This window comes from Xyrauchen texanus, chromosome 47, assembly GCF_025860055.1.
Source record: "Xyrauchen texanus isolate HMW12.3.18 chromosome 47, RBS_HiC_50CHRs, whole genome shotgun sequence".
Classification (NCBI taxonomy): domain Eukaryota; kingdom Metazoa; phylum Chordata; class Actinopteri; order Cypriniformes; family Catostomidae; genus Xyrauchen; species Xyrauchen texanus.
The window spans coordinates 612,534-632,579 of record NC_068322.1 but is presented as its reverse complement, the minus strand read 5'-3'; the positions used below and the strand labels follow the sequence as shown (position 1 = coordinate 632,579).

At 42.0% G+C, this 20,046-nt stretch overlaps 1 protein-coding gene, 1 long non-coding RNA gene and 1 pseudogene across 4 annotated transcripts in view; 2 read left to right on the top strand and 1 right to left on the bottom strand.

The window, feature by feature from the left end:
- Positions 1-12,123, top strand: part of LOC127638980 (uncharacterized) — a 25,891-nt gene extending 13,768 nt beyond the window's left edge. The window contains exons 2-3 of the long non-coding RNA XR_007969914.1: positions 10,814-11,061; positions 11,308-12,123. This is a non-coding gene — a long non-coding RNA (uncharacterized LOC127638980). The remainder of the gene's footprint in view (positions 1-10,813; positions 11,062-11,307) is intronic.
- Positions 1-17,519, bottom strand: part of LOC127638952 (transcription factor ETV6-like) — a 30,466-nt gene extending 12,947 nt beyond the window's left edge. Inside the window, exons 1-2 of one of the 3 annotated variants that reach the window (XM_052120737.1) lie at positions 17,100-17,519; positions 9,628-9,754 (exon numbers count right to left, since the gene is read on the bottom strand). In XM_052120737.1, the coding sequence (XP_051976697.1) occupies positions 9,628-9,754; positions 17,100-17,132 (160 nt within the window). In that variant the 5' untranslated portion in view covers positions 17,133-17,519. Of the gene's footprint in view, positions 1-9,162; positions 9,605-9,627; positions 9,758-17,099 lie in introns of those variants that run through there. The other 2 variants (XM_052120736.1, XM_052120738.1) reach the window with 2 other exon arrangements.
- The window catches only part of LOC127638820 (glutamate receptor ionotropic, kainate 2-like), a 414,054-nt pseudogene that overhangs the window by 198,600 nt on the left and 195,408 nt on the right, over positions 1-20,046 (top strand).

Sequence of the window (20,046 nt, the reverse complement as noted above, 5' to 3'; positions counted from 1 at the left end):
AATCCCCCGCTCACTTTCACTCATCAAAACACGGTCATGACCACACAAACAACATGTCGACCTGCAGCATCACGAACTTAGGATCAAATGGAGCGATCGATCTATACGTGAGTGCGCACGCCGTAACTGTGATTATCAGCATTTCTACAATCAACCGATCATTCACCAATGACCAACTTCAGCTGATCACAGAAAGCTGCTTAAAGGAATATTCCGGGTTCGTTACAAGTTGAGTTTAATCGACAGCATTTGTGGCACTAAATGAATTGTAGTTGTGCATGAACACGTGTGTGTGTGTGTGTGTGTGTGTGTGTGTGTGTGTGTGTGTGTTTATCAGCAGAGACGGCACATTTCCTCAGCTGCCGTCTCCAAGCGCTTATCTGCTCATTACACCAAACACAACCGTTACAGTCCAATCATACAAGAACATCCCATAATGCCTTCCTCTGTAGCTACAGCTAACACACACACACACACTCACTCACTCACTCACTCACTCACTCACTCACTCACTCACTCACTCACTCACTCACTCACTCACTCACTCACTCACACACAGTCAAACATGCTTTCAATCATCATTTATCCACTCCAACAACACAAATGATGATTGAAAGCATGTTTGACTGTGTGTGTGTGTGTGTGTGTGTGTGAGTGTGTGTGTGAGAGTGAGTGTGTGTGTTTGAGTGAGTGAGTGTGAGTGAGCGAGTGTGAGTGAGTGAGTTAGCTGTAGCTACAGAGGAAGGCATTATGGGATGTTCTTGTATGATTGGCTCATGCCCGTTCATTCACCATCATGCGCTATCATGCCCTCTCATGCCCGCTCATGCCACTCATTCGCTATCATGCGCTCTCACGTGTATGTTTTAAAATCAAGTCTGAATCAACACAAGTGACAGGTGTCCATCAGGTCGTGTGACATGCTTTGATTGACAGTTCTAATGACGTCATAAATGCACAGTGAACACTTCCCAGGAAGCATATGAAAATCTGTCGCTGCTTAAACGCATTTCAACCAACACCAGGACGGGACGCGCCCACACTAAAACACTCACATGCACATAGAATTAAACACACTTCAAGATCAGATAATCCCGCTACAATTTAACAGCGACATTCACAAACGATCAGTGTCACTACAATCACCCTGTGTGTGTTTGTGTGTCTCTGGACATGTGGAGTGTGTTTTGAACAGGAAGTGATCGATCCGTGCTCGTTTCATCCGTTGACATGTGAAAACAGTTTCTCTTTCACAGTGAAGGAGAATAAAAACGTTCAGGCAGGAAGTGCAGTCTGCCCACTCAGGAAATTCCTCAGGATGAGAGCGGCTTCCAGGCGCAGGAAATTTCCCCACTGAAAAGAGTGTGTGTGTGTGTGAGTAAACACGGACACATACACCATCACACACACACACACACACACACACACACACACACACACACACACACACACACACACACACACACACACACACACACACACACACACACACACACACACACACACTCCAGCTCTAGACAAATAGCCTAAACAAACATGCAAATGAATAAAAAGAAATGAATTCTGTTCAGGTCACAAGTTTAGAAAACAGGGCTGGAAATTGTGAGAAATTATTCCTCAATTACAAGAAAAGGTGGCTGATCACAATTCAGTTTGCAAGTTACATTTAAATACTAACATCAATCTTACAAAGATACACGACAAATTTCTGACAGCAATTATGTTCAAAACAAAGTCTTGAAGAGTTTGTGTGTTCAGTGGTTCAAGATGAATTAAAAGCACAAGAATGTTTGAAGAATATCAATAGAAACGGTGGGTAGAATTAAACATTTTCTGATCTTCTAATCTTCATTTGAATGATCTCGATATCGATTCTGAAATCACAAGATGGATCTTTTATTCTATACGCATCCCTCCACATCAGTGAGAGGAAAGTACTCACATTTGCAAACTAATTTCACTCTATGCGACTTATCTGGCAACTGGCTGGAAAAAGATCAGATTTCACAGAATAAGAATGAATTAATTGTGTAGTATAGTGATGGAGTATTGAGCAGTGATTGTGTAGTATAGTGATGGAGTATTGAGCAGTGATTGTGTAGTATAGTGATGGAGTATTGAGCAGTGATTGTGTAGTATAGTGGTGGAGTATTGAGCAGTGATTGTGTAGTATAGTGATGGAGTATTGAGCAGTGATTGTGTAGTATAGTGATGGAGTATTGGGCAGTGATTGTGTAGTATAGTGATGGAGTATTGGGCAGTGATTGTGTAGTATAGTGATGGAGTATTGGGCAGTGATTGTGTACTATAGTGGTGGAGTATTGGGCAGTGATTGTGTACTATAGTGGTGGAGTATTGAGCAGTGATTGTGTAGTATAGTGATGGAGTATTGAGCAGTGATTGTGTAGTATAGTGATGGAGTATTGGGCAGTGATTGTGTACTATAGTGGTGGAGTATTGAGCAGTGATTGTGTAGTATAGTGATGGAGTATTGAGCAGTGATTGTGTACTATAGTGGTGGAGTATTGGGCAGTGATTGTGTAGTATAGTGATGGAGTATTGGGCAGTGATTGTGTAGTATAGTGATGGAGTATTGGGCAGTGATTGTGTACTATAGTGGTGGAGTATTGGGCAGTGATTGTGTAGTATAGTGGTGGAGTATTGAGCAGTGATTGTGTAGTATAGTGATGGAGTATTGAGCAGTGATTGTGTAGTATAGTGATGGAGTATTGAGCAGTGATTGTGTAGTATAGTGATGGAGCATTGAGCAGTGATTGTGTAGTATAGTGATGGAGTATTGAGCAGTGATTGTGTAGTATAGTGATGGAGTATTGAGCAGTGATTGTGTAGTATAGTGATGGAGTATTGAGCAGTGATTGTGTAGTATAGTGATGGAGTATTGAGCAGTGATTGTGTAGTATAGTGATGGAGCATTGAGCAGTGATTGTGTAGTATAGTGGTGGAGCATTGAGCAGTGATTGTGTAGTATAGTGGTGGAGTATTGAGCAGTGATTGTGTAGTATAGTGATGGAGTATTGAGCAGTGATTGTGTAGTATAGTGATGGAGTATTGAGCAGTGATTGTGTAGTATAATGATGGAGTATTGGGCAGTGATTGTGTAGTATAGTGAAGGAGTATTGGGCAGTGATTGTGTAGTATAGTGATGGAGTATTGAGCAGTGATTGTGTAGTATAGTGGTGGAGTATTGAGCAGTGATTGTGTAGTATAGTGATGGAGTATTGAGCAGTGATTGTGTAGTATAGTGATGGAGTATTGGGCAGTGATTGTGTAGTATAGTGGTGGAGTATTGAGCAGTGATTGTGTAGTATAGTGATGGAGTATTGGGCAGTGATTGTGTAGTATAGTGATGGAGTATTGGGCAGTGATTGTGTACTATAGTGGTGGAGTATTGGGCAGTGATTGTGTAGTATAGTGATGGAGTATTGGGCAGTGATTGTGTACTATAGTGGTGGAGTATTGGGCAGTGATTGTGTACTATAGTGGTGGAGTATTGAGCAGTGATTGTGTAGTATAGTGATGGAGTATTGAGCAGTGATTGTGTAGTATAGTGATGGAGTATTGGGCAGTGATTGTGTACTATAGTGGTGGAGTATTGAGCAGTGATTGTGTAGTATAGTGATGGAGTATTGAGCAGTGATTGTGTAGTATAGTGATGGAGTATTGGGCAGTGATTGTGTAGTATAGTGGTGGAGTATTGAGCAGTGATTGTGTAGTATAGTGATGGAGTATTGGGCAGTGATTGTGTAGTATAGTGATGGAGTATTGAGCAGTGATTGTGTAGTATAGTGATGGAGTATTGAGCAGTGATTGTGTAGTATAGTGATGGAGTATTGGGCAGTGATTGTGTAGTATAGTGATGGAGTATTGGGCAGTGATTGTGTAGTATAGTGATGGAGTATTGGGCAGTGATTGTGTACTATAGTGGTGGAGTATTGGGCAGTGATTGTGTAGTATAGTGATGGAGTATTGGGCAGTGATTGTGTAGTATAGTGATGGAGTATTGGGCAGTGATTGTGTACTATAGTGGTGGAGTATTGGGCAGTGATTGTGTACTATAGTGGTGGAGTATTGAGCAGTGATTGTGTAGTATAGTGATGGAGTATTGAGCAGTGATTGTGTAGTATAGTGATGAGTATTGGGCAGTGATTGTGTAGTATAGTGGTGGAGTATTGAGCAGTGATTGTGTAGTATAGTGATGAGTATTGAGCAGTGATTGTGTAGTATAGTGATGGCGTATTGGGCAGTGATTGTGTACTATAGTGGTGGAGTATTGAGCAGTGATTGTGTAGTATAGTGATGGAGTATTGGGCAGTGATTGTGTAGTATAGTGATGGAGTATTGAGCAGTGATTGTGTAGTATAGTGATGGAGTATTGAGCAGTGATTGTGTAGTATAGTGATGGAGTATTGGGCAGTGATTGTGTACTATAGTGGTGGAGTATTGAGCAGTGATTGTGTAGTATAGTGATGGAGTATTGGGCAGTGATTGTGTACTATAGTGGTGGAGTATTGAGCAGTGATTGTGTAGTATAGTGATGGAGTATTGGGCAGTGATTGTGTACTATAGTGGTGGAGTATTGAGCAGTGATTGTGTAGTATAGTGATGGAGTATTGGGCAGTGATTGTGTAGTATAGTGGTGGAGTATTGAGCAGTGATTGTGTAGTATAGTGATGGAGTATTGGGCAGTGATTGTGTACTATAGTGGTGGAGTATTGAGCAGTGATTGTGTAGTATAGTGATGGAGTATTGGGCAGTGATTGTGTAGTATAGTGATGGAGTATTGAGCAGTGATTGTGTAGTATAGTGATGGAGTATTGGGCAGTGATTGTGTAGTATAGTGATGGAGTATTGAGCAGTGATTGTGTAGTATAGTGATGGAGTATTGGGCAGTGATTGTGTAGTATAGTGATGGAGTATTGGGCAGTGATTGTGTACTATAGTGGTGGAGTATTGGGCAGTGATTGTGTAGTATAGTGATGGAGTATTGGGCAGTGATTGTGTAGTATAGTGATGGAGTATTGGGCAGTGATTGTGTAGTATAGTGGTGGAGTATTGGGCAGTGATTGTGTAGTATAGTGATGGAGTATTGGGCAGTGATTGTGTAGTATAGTGATGGAGTATTGGGCAGTGATTGTGTACTATAGTGGTGGAGTATTGAGCAGTGATTGTGTAGTATAGTGATGGAGTATTGGGCAGTGATTGTGTAGTATAGTGATGGAGTATTGGGCAGTGATTGTGTACTATAGTGGTGGAGTATTGGGCAGTGATTGTGTAGTATAGTGATGGAGTATTGGGCAGTGATTGTGTAGTATAGTGATGGAGTATTGAGCAGTGATTGTGTAGTATAGTGATGGAGTATTGGGCAGTGATTGTGTAGTATAGTGGTGGAGTATTGAGCAGTGATTGTGTAGTATAGTGATGGAGTATTGGGCAGTGATTGTGTAGTATAGTGATGGAGTATTGAGCAGTGATTGTGTAGTATAGTGATGGAGTATTGAGCAGTGATTGTGTAGTATAGTGATGGAGTATTGAGCAGTGATTGTGTAGTATAGTGATGGAGTATTGGGCAGTGATTGTGTAGTATAGTGATGGAGTATTGAGCAGTGATTGTGTAGTATAGTGGTGGAGTATTGAGCAGTGATTGTGTAGTATAGTGATGGAGTATTGGGCAGTGATTGTGTAGTATAGTGATGGAGTATTGAGCAGTGATTGTGTAGTATAGTGATGGAGTATTGAGCAGTGATTGTGTAGTATAGTGATGGAGTATTGGGCAGTGATTGTGTAGTATAGTGATGGAGTATTGAGCAGTGATTGTGTAGTATAGTGATGGAGTAATGTATATGAACTGAAATCTAATTAAACGCTTGTGAATTGGAATAAAAAAAATATATCCAGCCCTAATCAATACAGCGCTTATTCTGATATATCTGGATGGAGACTGAGTAACATGTTGAATTGTGGGTACAGAAGGGTTAACAGACAGACGTGGAGAACACAAGCTCATCACACACACACACACTCTTACTTCCTCTACAGGAAACCAAGGAGCACCAGTTCTGCCCACTCTGCAATTTCCTTTTTTTAATTTTTTTTTTATCTTCCTTCCTCTCCACCTCACACACACACACACACACACACATTCAGACACACAAGCACACATTCAGACACACTCACACACACGCACACACACATTCAGACACACAAGCACACACACATTCAGACACACTCACACACACACATTCAGACACACTCACACACACACACACATTCAGACACACTCACACACACAGTATTTCTGCTGGAAACTAATGATTCGATCAGTGTCAGTAAAACAGAGCCGGCCTCCAGCCAACACCGATTCTCAGAAGTTCAAGGCAGTTTTTTTCCTTCCTCACCCCCCCTTCATATCTCTCTCTCTCTCTCTCTCTCTCTCTCTCTCTCTCTCTCTCTCTCTCTCTCTCTCTCTCTCTCTCTCTCTCTCTCTCTCTCTCTCTCTCTCTCTCTCTCTCTCTCTCATGATTATGTCACACATGCATCATCTGTCCTCGACTCACCTGTGGAGATGTTAAACATGATCTCCTGTCAGACGAGCGTGCATCATCAACAGCACTCGTACTTCACATCTGTTTAATTCCATGCAAGTGTTTAAACTACAAATGATCATGTTAACATTTTCAGAGGTTTCAAATGATGAGAATAAAAATGGATTTTTCAAACTTAAACGTATCAGAGTGCAAGTGGCAGAAGACTCTTTTAAAGGTGGGCAAGACACATTTTGACCACATTCAAAGACAGCATCACGTCACACTTCACAGATAAAAACAGTTGCAACAAACTCCGTAAAAGATTTAAATTCAAGATGGTGGACGATATTAAACGCAAGATAACGTTCAGTATAAAAATAAGAAATAGTTCAATTTAAGGTTGCTTTGATACCATAATGTTGGCTTCGGTACAATGCCCGTCCTGATATTTTGCCAACTTTGTTATGAGATTGAACTGCGTTAAATCTTTTTTTGAGGGGTCTGGGCATCACACCTGGAGTCACGAGTTTGAATCCAGGGCGTGCTGAGTGACTCCAGTCAGGTCTCCATAGCAACCAAATTGTCCCGGTTGCTAGGGAGGGTAGAGTCACATGGGGTAACCAAATTGGCCTGGTTGCTAGGGAGGGTAGAGTCACATGGGGTAACCAAATTGGCCCGGTTGCTAGGGAGGGTAGAGTCACATGGGGTAACCAAATTGGCCCGGTTGCTAGGGTGGGTAGAGTCACATGGGGCAACCAAATTGGCCCGGTTGCTAGGGAGGGTAGAGTCACATGGGGTAACCAAATTTGCCTGGTTGCTAGGGAGGGAAGAGTCACATGGGGTAAACAAATTTTCCTGGTTGCTAGGGAGGGTAGAGTCACATGGGGTACCCAAATTTGCCTGGTTGCTAGGGAGGGAAGAGTGACATGGGGTAAACAAATTTGCCTGGTTGCTAGGGAGGGAAGAGTCACATGGGGTAAACAAATTTGCCTGGTTGCTAGGGAGGGTAGAGTCACATGGGGCAATCAAATTGGCCCGATTGCTATGGAGGGTAGAGTCACATGGGGCAATCAAATTGGCCCGATTGCTATGGAGGGTAGAGTCACATGGGGCAATCAAATTGGCCCGATTGCTATGGAGGGTAGAGTCACATGGGGCAATCAAATTGGCCTGATTGCTATGGAGGGTAGAGTCACATGGGGCAATCAAATTGGCCCGGTTGCTAGGGAGGGTAGAGTCACATGGGGTAACCAAATTTGCCTGGTTGCTAGGGAGGGAAGAGTCACATGGGGTAAAAAAATTTTCCTGGTTGCTAGGGAGGGTAGAGTCACATGGGGCAATCAAATTGGCCCGATTGCTATGGAGGGTAGAGTCACATGGGGCAATCAAATTGGCCCGGTTGCTAGGGAGGGTAGAGTCACATGGGGTAACCTCCTCGTGGTCACTATAATGCGGTTCTCGCTCTCGGTGGGGCGTGTGGCGAGTTGTGCGTGGATGCCGCGAAGAATAGCGTGAAGCCTCCACACGCGCTACGTCTCCACGGTAACACACTCACAACAAGTCACGTGATCAGATGCGTGGATTGACGGTCTCAGACGTGGAGGCAACTGAGATTGGTCCTCAGTCACCCGAATTGAGGCGAGTCACTACACCACCACGAGGACTTTAGAGCGCATTGGGAATTGGGCGCTACAAATTGGGGAGATTTTTTTTATATATTTGTGAGTGTAGTTCAGTACCGAAATTAGCACAAGATGATATCGTACCATTTTTAAAAAATGTGTTATTGCAGTATATCAGTGTACCAGAACACCACACGACCCTAATTCAATCCAATGAAATAATGCACTACTACCACCAATATTTGTGTTATCCACCGATAGTGGATTTTGCCGATACCGATAACAGATTAATCAGCCGATAGTTTTAAAAACGGATTTATAGAATGTCAAAAATATTTCCTTACTGTTTTCCACTGCAGTTTAGTGCCGCCTCAACGTGGGCGGGATTATAGGCTGATCGTCATAGTTACGTTGCCCCGTCCAGTTCTCGTTGAATCCTCTCCTCGTCTACTAAAGTGAGGAACGTCTGCACCTCGTTTATTGACCACGGCGTTGTTTTGCGCACAGCCATTTCTTTTAACAATTCATGAATATGCGAAAGTCGCGTGAACAAATGTGTTACGAGTCCAGTGACGCTGATAGTGACGATACTCTGACCAATCAGTGATCAGCCGGATTTTAACGTCACATTTAGTATCGGCTCGGCCCGCTTGGAACCTCGTCCGAGATGGTACTAAAAAAGTACCAGGAACCAGGAACTATCCACAGTGGAGTCCTAAATGAATAAAATCCCAAATGCAGTTTGTTCAACCAAAAATCACAAAAATAAAAGAAGATTTGTTTCAAAAAGTGGGACTTTTAAATATAGTCGATCCCAAAACACACCCAGGACTTTTATTTTGAAATGACGAACAGCTGTCAGTATCGCCATTGATTTTTGCTGTCCTATAGCTCCAAAAAGCGACTATCGGCACAGATTAATCGGTATATCAGTCTACCTCTAATAGAAACTGGCCAATCCGACTCAAGCTTGATGCTTTCCTCCAATATCTCACCAAGAAGGGTTTATGAGTAACAGCTGCACCGACCAGACCGGCCCAAATCCTGAGAGACCCGGCACCCCCTCAAACAGAGATACAGAGGATCCGACGACTGCGGTGCAAACCAGACGTGTCTTTAAGAGGAAACGCTTGTCAAACAGACAGTTAAATATTGATCAAATGTGCCGGGACAGACTCGTCTGGAACTCGTCCAACTCCACCCGAATTATAGAGAGAGAGAGAGAGAGAGAGAGAGAGAGAGAGAGAGAGAGAGAGAGAGAGAGAGACTGGTTTAAACCTGTCAGCGCAGAACACACACCTACATGATCACACACACACAACAGAAGTCACGTGCTCGCTCTGACACAGTAACATAAGGGTTGTCTGAAGGTGGGGACATCAAGCTGATCTAGGGCCTGTAAAGGTCTGATGCGTCATGCTGCAACAAATGTGTGTTCTTGTGTAACGTGTGACACTCACGCAGGTGTGCAGGCAGTCTGGTTGGTTCCTCTTCTGTCCTGGCATTTGCCGAAGGAGGCGGGGCATGACCGGGAGAGGAAGTGGAATTTGGCAATGGACTGGCAGACGGGCTGAACGCACTCCTCTCCTGCTGAAAGCACACACACACACACACACACACACACACACACACACACACACACACACACACACACACACACACACACACACACACACACACACACACACAAAAAGCCAGAAAAACAACATCCGTCACTGTTTCTGTGTTTGATTGGACACTCATTGGTCTGAAATGAGCTAAACCTGCAGTATCGTGTTTAACATGAGTACAGAGAGCATTTGGCGTGTTTATATGTTAGAAACACTGCACGCGTGCAGAGGACATACACACATACAAATGTCCTGCACTGCCTTGAAAAGTTGTTTTAAGGCACTTATAAGTCCATGGGCACACTCATTCCCTCTATAGTACCCTGTGTAGTGAACTTCTCTCAGTTGAGATGTCTAGGATAAACAAACGCACCTGTAACTACGTTTCCATCCAAGGATTTTTGTGGGAAACGTTTTAGAGCATCATAATAAAGCTGATGGAAATGAACATTATCACAAAAATGTCACAAATGTTACATCATTTTCCCGTTTAACTCAAGCGCATAAACTCTGTGTCGATACATCAAAACGAAAAGTGGAAAAACTGGTTTGGAAACACTTTGTCGATAAAATTGGCATTAATGCAAAAATGTTGTGCAGCAAAAGTGATCCTGTGGCTTTAAACGACATTAATTTAACCGCTGGAGTCGTTTGGATGACGTTTATACTGACTGTCGGAGATTTTTGGAGCTTCAAACGTCTGATCACCATCCACTTGCATTATAAGGACCACTTGAGACTGCACTCAGAATTTTTCGATTTGTCTTTAAACGTGTTCTGGTGAAGATTGAAAGTCATGCACGCCTGTGATATCATGAGGGGGAGTAAACAATGAGAGAATTAGCATTTTTGGGCATAATGTCCCCTTAAAGCACCCCAAAGAACGAAAACAAACCAAACAAACGGAACTGAAAACAGAACACATTTTGGAAAAAAGGTTATTTTATATAATCTACTGTATATATTTAGCTTGTTATGATTTATGGAGTGGTGGTGGTGGCGTAGTGTGCTAAAGCACATAACTGGTAATCAGGAGGTTGCTGGTTTGATCCCCACAGTCACCACCATTGTGTCCTTGAGTAAGACACTTAACTCCAGGTTGTTCCGGGGGGGATTGTCCCTGTAATAAGTGCTCTGTATAATACATTGGTACTCAGAAGGTTGCTGGTTCGATCCCCACAGTCACCACCATTGTGTCCTTGAGTAAGACACTTAACTCCAGGTTGTTCCGGGGGGGATTGTCCCTGTAATAAGTGCTCTGTATAATACATTGGTACTCAGAAGGTTGCTGGTTCGATCCCCACAGTCACCACCATTGTGTCCTTGAGTAAGGCACTTAACCCCAGTTGCTCCGGGGGGGATTGTCCCTGTAATAAGTGCTCTGTATAATACATTGGTACTCAGAAGGTTGCTGGTTCGATCCCCACAGTCACCACCATTGTGTCCTTGAGTAAGACACTTAACTCCAGGTTGTTCCGGGAGGATTGTCCCTGTAATAAGTGCTCTGTATAATACATTGGTACTCAGAAGGTTGCTGGTTCGATCCCCACAGTCACCACCATTGTGTCCTTGAGTAAGACACTTAACTCCAGGTTGCTCCGGGGGGATTGTCCCTGTAATAAGTGCTCTGTATAATACATTGGTACTCAGAAGGTTGCTGGTTCGATCCCCACAGTCACCACCATTGTGTCCTTGAGTAAGACACTTAACCCCAGTTGCTCCGGGGGATTGATAAATTAAGTTTCTGCTCAGAAATGACTATGTGCTGACTGGACTGGATGCTTTTTGATGCAATTTCCTCTTTGGTTATTGTCGGGCTCTACAAGGAAATCAAATCAATTTTAAAGTTCAGTTGATGTGATTTCACTTCTGTCAATCAGTGGTGATTTCCGATCCAATTTCCTGTTGAAAATGAGGTCTTGTGTCCAAACAGGGTGATCGTAACATTTGTATCGAGAACTGAAATTATTAGTCACAAATGTTTCCAGGGTAAAACTGAGAGCTGGAAAAAACACGTTGATTCTCTGGAAACTTCCTCATATGCCGGCGGTCTCTGAGGACACAACATTCACTAAATGCAGATGTGGTTTCAATCAAAAGGGACTTCACGTTCACAAGTCCAGTGCTAATGAAAGTATGCCAAATCAAAAGCAATAAAACCACTCTGTGGAGCTCATTCGCATGATGCTTAATTCTCTCCTCGAAGGAGCAAAAGACAAAATGAGCCGATTCCCCAAACATAAACACACTGTAAGAACACCTGTGGAGCATCTGGAATATGTACAGCAACATTTCCCAAGAGAATCATTCAAATCCAAAATACATCAGAGAATTTAAACAGAGATCAGGAGAACAAATTGTAGCTGACTCCGCCTTGCCTAGTGTGACGAGGAGGGCGGGGCCGGATGAATGAATAATGGATGGATGAATGTATAATGGATGGATGGATGAATGTATAATGGATGGATGAATGTATAATGGATGGATGGATGAATGTATAATGGATGGATGGATGAATGTATAATGGATGGATGGATGTATAATGGATGGATGGATTAATGATGATGGATGGATGAATGAATAATGGATGGATGCATTAATGGATAATGGATGGATGCATTAATGAATAATGGATGGATGGAGTAATGAATAATGGATGGATGAATGATGATGGATGGATGAATGAATAATGGATGGATGGATTAATGATGATGGATGGATGAATGAATAATGGATGGATGCATTAATGGATAATGGATGGATGCATTAATGAATAATGGATGGATGGAGTAATGAATAATGGATGGATGAATGATGATGGATGGATTAATGAATAATGGATGGATGGATTAATGAATAATGGATGGATGAATGATGGATGGATTAATGAATAATGGATGGATGGATTAATGTATAATGGATGGATGGATGATGGATGAATTAATGTATAATGGATGGATGGATGATGGATGAATGATGGATGGATGGATTAATGAATAATGGATGGATGAATGATGGATGGATGGATTAATGAATAATGGATGGATGAATGATGGATGGATTAATGAATAATGGATGGATGAATGATGGATGGATTAATGAATAATGGATGGATGAATGATGGATGGATTAATGAATAATGGATGGATGAATGATGGATGGATTAATGAATAATGGATGGATGGATTAATGAATAATGGATGGATGGATTAATGAATAATGGATGGATGGATGATGGATGATGGATGATGAGTGTACAATGCCACCTCCTTTCCATTGAACCGGTTACATTGGTACCAAAACCCGGGAAGGAGGGGCGATGCGCGGTCATGGAGTCTTCGTCACTACCAGCCAACCCAAAAGAGCAGCCGCGGCAATCTGTTGGGGACGGAGGAGTTGCTGCCGGCTGCCTGGACGCGGAAGAACGGGCACAGGAGTTCCCTATCAGCCTCCAAACGCGGAGCGGAGGTTCCATCTGCCAGGGGTCGGAGGATTTGCTCTGATCCGGCCGGGGACGAGCGGCTGTTGTCCGACAAAGGTTGGGGAGTGGCTGAGGGCCGAGCGACAGCATATCTGGGCGCTGCCGAACCAGGTTATTCTCTCTCTCTCTCTCTCTCTCTCTCTCTGATTGCCTAATACCCGCACGCTGTCTGACTGACACGGGACTTTCAAATATATACATGTACAGTGAAATTATTTTGATAGATAAGCTGGGGTCAGAGTTCAGGGTCAGCCATGATATTGCACCCCTGGAGCAGATAGGCTCAAGGGCCCAACAGGGGTGTCTTGGAGGTGTTGGGGCTTGAACCCCTGACCTTCTGGTCAGTAACCCAGAGCCTTATCAGCTGAGCCACCACTGCCCCTATAAGGATCTATACAATATGTGTTAAAAGGACAATTTGAGGGTTCTATAAGGTATGTGATTATGGAGAATATAAGGGATCTATAGAATATGTGATTATGGAGGGTATAAGGGTTCTATAGGGTATGTGATTATGGAGAATATAAGGGTTCTACAGAATATGTGATTATGGAGGGTATAAGGGTTCTATAGGGTATGTGATGGTGGAGGGTATAAGGGTTCTATAGGGTATGTGATTATGGAGAATATAAGGGATCTATAGAATATGTGATTATAGAGGGTATAAGGGTTCTATAAGGTATGTGATGGTGGAGGGTATAAGGGTTCTACAGAATATGTGATGTTGGAGGGTATAAGGGTTCTATAGGGTATGTGATTATGGAGTGTATGAAAAATCTATAGAATATGTGATTAAGGAGGGTATAAGGGTTCTATAGGGTATGTGATGGTGGAGGGTATAAGGGTTCTATAGGATATGTGATGTGGAGGGTATAAGGGTTCTATAGGGTATGTGATTATGGAGTGTATGAAAGATCTATAGAATATGTGATGTATGGAGGGTATAAGGGTTCTATAGGGTATGTGATTATGGAGTGTATGAAAAATCTATAGAATATGTGATTAAGGAGGGTATAAGGGTTCTATAGGGTATGTGATGTGGAGGGTATAAGGGTTCTATAGGATATGTGATTATGGAGGGTATAAGGGTTCTATAGGATATGTGATGTGGAGGGTATAAGGGTTCTATAGGATATGTGATTATGGAGGGTATAAGGGTTCTATAGGATATGTGATCATGGAGGGTATAAGGGTTCTATAGGGTATGTGATGGTGGAGGGTATAAGGGTTCTATAGGGTATGTGATGGTGGAGGGTATAAGGGTTCTATAGGATATGTGATGTGGAGGGTATAAGGGTTCTATAGGATATGTGATTATGGAGGGTATAAGGGTTCTATAGGATATGTGATGTGGAGGGTATAAGGGTTCTATAGGGTATGTGATTATGGAGGGTATAAGGGTTCTATAGAATGTGAGATGGTGGAGGGTATAAGGGTTCTATAGGATATGTGATCATGGAAGGTATAAGGGTTCTATAGGATATGTGATTATGGAGGGTATAAGGGTTCTATAGGATATGTGATTATGGAGGGTATAAGGGTTCTATAGGATATGTGATTATGGAGGGTATAAGGGTTCTATAGGGTATGTGATTATGGAGGGTATAAGGGTTCTATAGGGTATGTGATTATGGAGGGTATAAGGGTTCTATAGGATATGTGATTATGGAGGGTATAAGGGTTCTATAAGGTATGTGATTATGGAGGGTATAAGGGTTCTATAGGGTATGTGATTATGGAGGGTATAAGGGTTCTATAGGGTATGTGATGGTGGAGGGTATAAGGGTTCTATAGGGTATGTGATGGTGGAGGGTATAAGGGTTCTATAGGATATGTGATCATGGAGGGTATAAGGGTTCTATAGGGTATGTGATGGTGGAGGGTATAAGGGTTCTATAGGATATGTGATGGTGGAGGGTATAAGGGTTCTATAGGATATGTGATGGTGGAGGGTATAAGGGTTCTATAGGATATGTGATCATGGAGGGTATAAGGGTTCTATAAGGTATGTGATTATGGAGGGTATAAGGGTTCTATAGGGTACGTGATGGTGGAGGGTATAAGCGTTCTATAGGGTATGTGATGGTGGAGGGTATAAGGGTTCTATAGGATATGTGATCGTGGAGGGTATAAGGGTTCTATAGGGTATGTGATTATGGAGGGTATAAGGGTTCTATAGGATATGTGATCATGGAAGGTATAAGGGTTCTATAAGGTATGTGATTATGGAGGGTATAAGGGTTCTATAGGGTATGTGATTGTGGAGGGTATAAGGGTTCTATAGGGTATGTGATGGTGGAGGGTATAAGGGTTCTATAGGATATGTGATGTGGAGGGTATAAGGGTTCTATAGGATATGTGATGGTGGAGGGTATAAGGGTTCTATAGGGTATGTGATGGTGGAGGGTATAAGGGTTCTATAGGGTATGTGATGGTGGAGGGTATAAGGGTTCTATAGGATATGTGATGGTGGAGGGTATAAGGGTTCTATAGGGTATGTGATGGTGGAGGGTATAAGGGTTCTATAGGATATGTGATCATGGAGGGTATAAGGGTTCTATAGGGTATGTGATTATGGAGGGTATAAGGGTTCTATAGGATATGTGATGGTGGAGGGTATAAGGGTTCTATAGGATATGTGATGGTGGAGGGTATAAGGGTTCTATAGGATATGTGATGGTGGAGGGTATAAGGGTTCTATAGGATATGTGATCATGGAGGGTATAAGGGTTCTATAGGGTATGTGATGGTGGAGGGTATAAGGGTTCTATAGGGTATGTGATGGTGGAGGGTATAAGGGTTCTATAGGGTATGTGATTATGGAGGGTATAAGGGTTCTATAGGATATGTGATGGTGGAGGGTATAAGGGTTCTATAGGATATGTGATCATGGAGGGTATAAGGGTTCTATAGGGTATGTGACGGTGGAGGGTATAAAGGTTCTATAGGATATGTGATGTGGAGGGTATAAGGGTTCTATAGGGTATGTGATTATGGAGGGTATAAGGGTTCTATAGGATATGTGATGGTGGAGGGTATAAGGGTTCTATAGGATATGTGATGTGGAGGGTATAAGGGTTCTATAGGATATGTGATGGTGGAGGGTATAAGGGTTCTATAGGATATGTGATGTGGAGGGTATAAGGGTTCTATAGGGTATGTGATGGTGGAGGGTATAAGGGTTCTATAGGGTATGTGAGGTCTGTGTGTGGTTCTGCAGGGTTTAAGGTTAAAGAAGTCTAATCAATGGCAACTTTAAGGCTGTTTCTCTAACATGGTCACAATCACACAACTTCATATTATAAACTCAATCACAGCTTCAGTTGAAACGCAACTGTTTATATTTAATTAAAGACCCTGTTGTATTGTACAGTTCACAGTGCCTATTGTACTACATCAGCATGGGTCAAAACATATGGATTTTATTAATGCATTGTGAAAACTTGTTTTCTGGGCTGATCTTGTTTACGTCCCTGTTACTAAATAACTAATGCAAACTAATGCACACGTGCTCACAGCTGGTCAATGTCTCAGATCGGTGATTTTAACGCAGGTCAAAGTCTGTCCCGCTATTCTCTCCCGTGTGTGTGACGTAAAGTCTTATAAACCGCAATTAAACCATTTTAATCTGGTTTCAATGCATTTGCACAACTTTTATCATTAAAACCCCAATGCACATGGTCTTTAGTAAATCACTATCCATATTCTTCACATGCACGCGAGACATGAGCCCCAATCAATCACATCGATCATCGATCCGAGCAACAGATGAGCATAAAAACCGCGTGACGGTGAATAACCTTCCGTTCACACTTGATTACAGAAAGAAAGGCAGAATTACCTTAATGATGAGCGGCGAGGGGGAATCGGACATGTCTCGTAGAAATTCAGGAAGTTCTTGTGTTTCCACTTTCCTCTCCCTTAATTTTCCGTGATATAAATCCAAAAACTGTCCGCACCCGCCCGGATAAATGTTCCGCTCGCGCGCGCAGGCGTTGTTAATTCGCTCGCACGTCCATTGGCGTCGCCCCGCGATGAATTCTTCAACTTCTTTGTTTTGTTATTCGTAAAAGCGCAAACGGGGCAGGCGCTACATTGCGGCAGCGTGATGGTTAACACCTTCCTGGAAGCGTCGCTCGCAGGAGCGCAACGCAACGCGCAGCGCGGAACCTTATTGATCCGGACGCTTCGCGGCCAAATGACGTGAATTCCAGGCAGCGAGCGCGACCACAGAAGACTTAGCAGAGACGAGCCACTTCTATTAAAATTAATGGACAAAAAGGAACGCCCACTGATTAACGGAAGTAGAAAGGAAACCCCGCCTTCCAGGTAAAAGAGCCAATCACCTTTTAGGTAAAGACGTCGCATGTCAAACAACTCTAGAACGCGCATGCGCATATGCTATACATGCCAGGAAACTTGTGTTTTAGCGTAATACGAGGTCAAGAATCACAATTTAATATTCCACTATTGTCAGATTTGATTGGTGATTTAATATATGTCCTTTGATCCTATTATTGACCAACCGTTCTTGAGATGTTGGTCTATCACCATTCAAGAAGATAGGAGCTACACTACCATGATTGGAAACCACCTCCCGGAGAGCGTTCCAATAAATGGCGGAGAGTGGACTGACTCGCTGGAGTGACTGTGGCGCGACGCTCTTAAAGGGGAACGCCAATCATGTTCAGCACAGTGGAAGTCGGGAGTTAATAGAACGGCGGTCTCTTTAAACTGATACCAGATCAGTGTGTTGGTGTAACGCAGCAGTTTAAAGATGTCAAGTTAAACGCACAGCACTGATCCGGAATCAGCTAAAAAATTAAAATGCAATATAAATACCGGATTCAAGCGAATCCCAAGTCAAGTGGGATCGCGTCAAGTGGGAATCGCGTCAGTCATGTCAGTTTTATATTGTTTTAAATCATCTTAATTGAAAAGTGTGATTTAACAGTTTAATAAATCGTCCATTCAAGTGGCTGAATGGCCAGTGGTGTACAATGTAGTTAATGCATTGATGTATGTATAACATTATTAGCAAGCACAATAACATGCAATATTAATATCACAGAGATATCATTAATAAAGTCATTATGAATGAAACCAGCTCTCTTTAGTAGATAAAGTGCGCCATCAGCTGCTTCACACTGGTATTACATGCATTTAATGATAAACTTGATCATATTGAGACATGAGTTCAGTATGCACATGATGATGTTGCATTTTAGCTATCAGGTACAACATTAAAACTAATAATATTAATCACAATAATCATAAAGAAACAAAGAAAATCAATTGAATGGCTGAGAAAAACAGACACAATCACATTCAAACAGTGTTGGGTGTAATGCATTAATAAGTAATTATGAAAAAGTAATGTAAGGGATTATTCTTAATTTTTTAATAATTTAATTACAGTTACTTATAATGTAATTGTGTTAAATACTGTATAGACTATAAAGTAGTTCTATATAAAACAATGTGTTTTTTAATTTAACGCCGCCCCTTTAAATTCTTTGGCCGGTTCATGAATAATTTATTTGATTTATTTGAATTAATTAAAAGAACCGTTTCATATTTATGACCACCAGATACCATCACTGCAGATAGAAAGACCTTTAGGTCCTATGTGTGTTGTGAAAGGCACAATACAAATAAAAACGACTTGACTTTATTGCCACATGTGAGATTGTGAAAATCGGCCTGTTTTGTCACACTGCATCTCTGGCCAAGATAAACAAATAAAATCCAGCCATCTTCATTTCAATGCAGCCAGACTGGATGAAACATGACTGTGAAACTGCTGTGAGGGATTTCCGCCTGTTGTTCCACTAAACAAACCCCGCCCATCGCTACAAGTGCACGCCCGTTCTATTAAACCCCGCCCCCAAATAACTGTCTGCCTAAACAACTTTTTTGTTTGTTTGACTTTCTTTCATCAGAACACAAATTAAGATTTTTAGAAGAATATTTCAGCTCTGTAGGTCCATACAAAGCAAGTGAATGGTGACCAGAACTTTGAAGCTCCATAAAGCACATAAAGGCAGCATAAAAGTAATCCATAAGACTCCAGTGGTTTAATCCATGTCTTCAGAAGTGATATGAGAGGTGTGGGTGAGAAATAGATCAATATTTAAGCCCTTTTGTACTATATGCTTTCCTATCTGCCCACTAGGTGTCGATATGCATAAAGAATGTGAATCGCAAAAACAAGTGGAGATATATAGTTAAAAATGACTTAAATATTTATGTGTCTTCAGAAGCCATATGATAAACGTGGGTGAGAAACTGATCAATATTTAAATCCTTTTTTTACTATAAATCTACACTTTCACTTTCACATCCGTTTTCATTTATTTTGGCGATTCGCATTCTTCACGCATATCGCCACCTATTGGGCAAGGATGGGAATTTAGTTTAGCAAAAATTGACTTAGATATTGATGTTTCTCATTCACACCTATCATATCACTTCTGAAGACATGGTTTAAACCACTGGATTACTTTTATGCTGCCTTTATGTGCTTTATGGAACGTCAACGTTCTGGTCACCATTCACTTGCATTGTATGGACCTACAGAGCTGCAATATTTGACTAAAAATCTTAATTTGTGTTCTGCAGAAGAAAGTCAGTCACACATTTGGGATGACGTGATTTTCATTTTTGATTTTTGGGTGGACTGTCCCTTTAATGCCCTGCTCCACTTGATCATTCTTTGCATGTCACTTTGTTAATGATCTTTCAGCTCTTGGTAACTTATGTAGATGTCATGATGGAGTTATGATCGT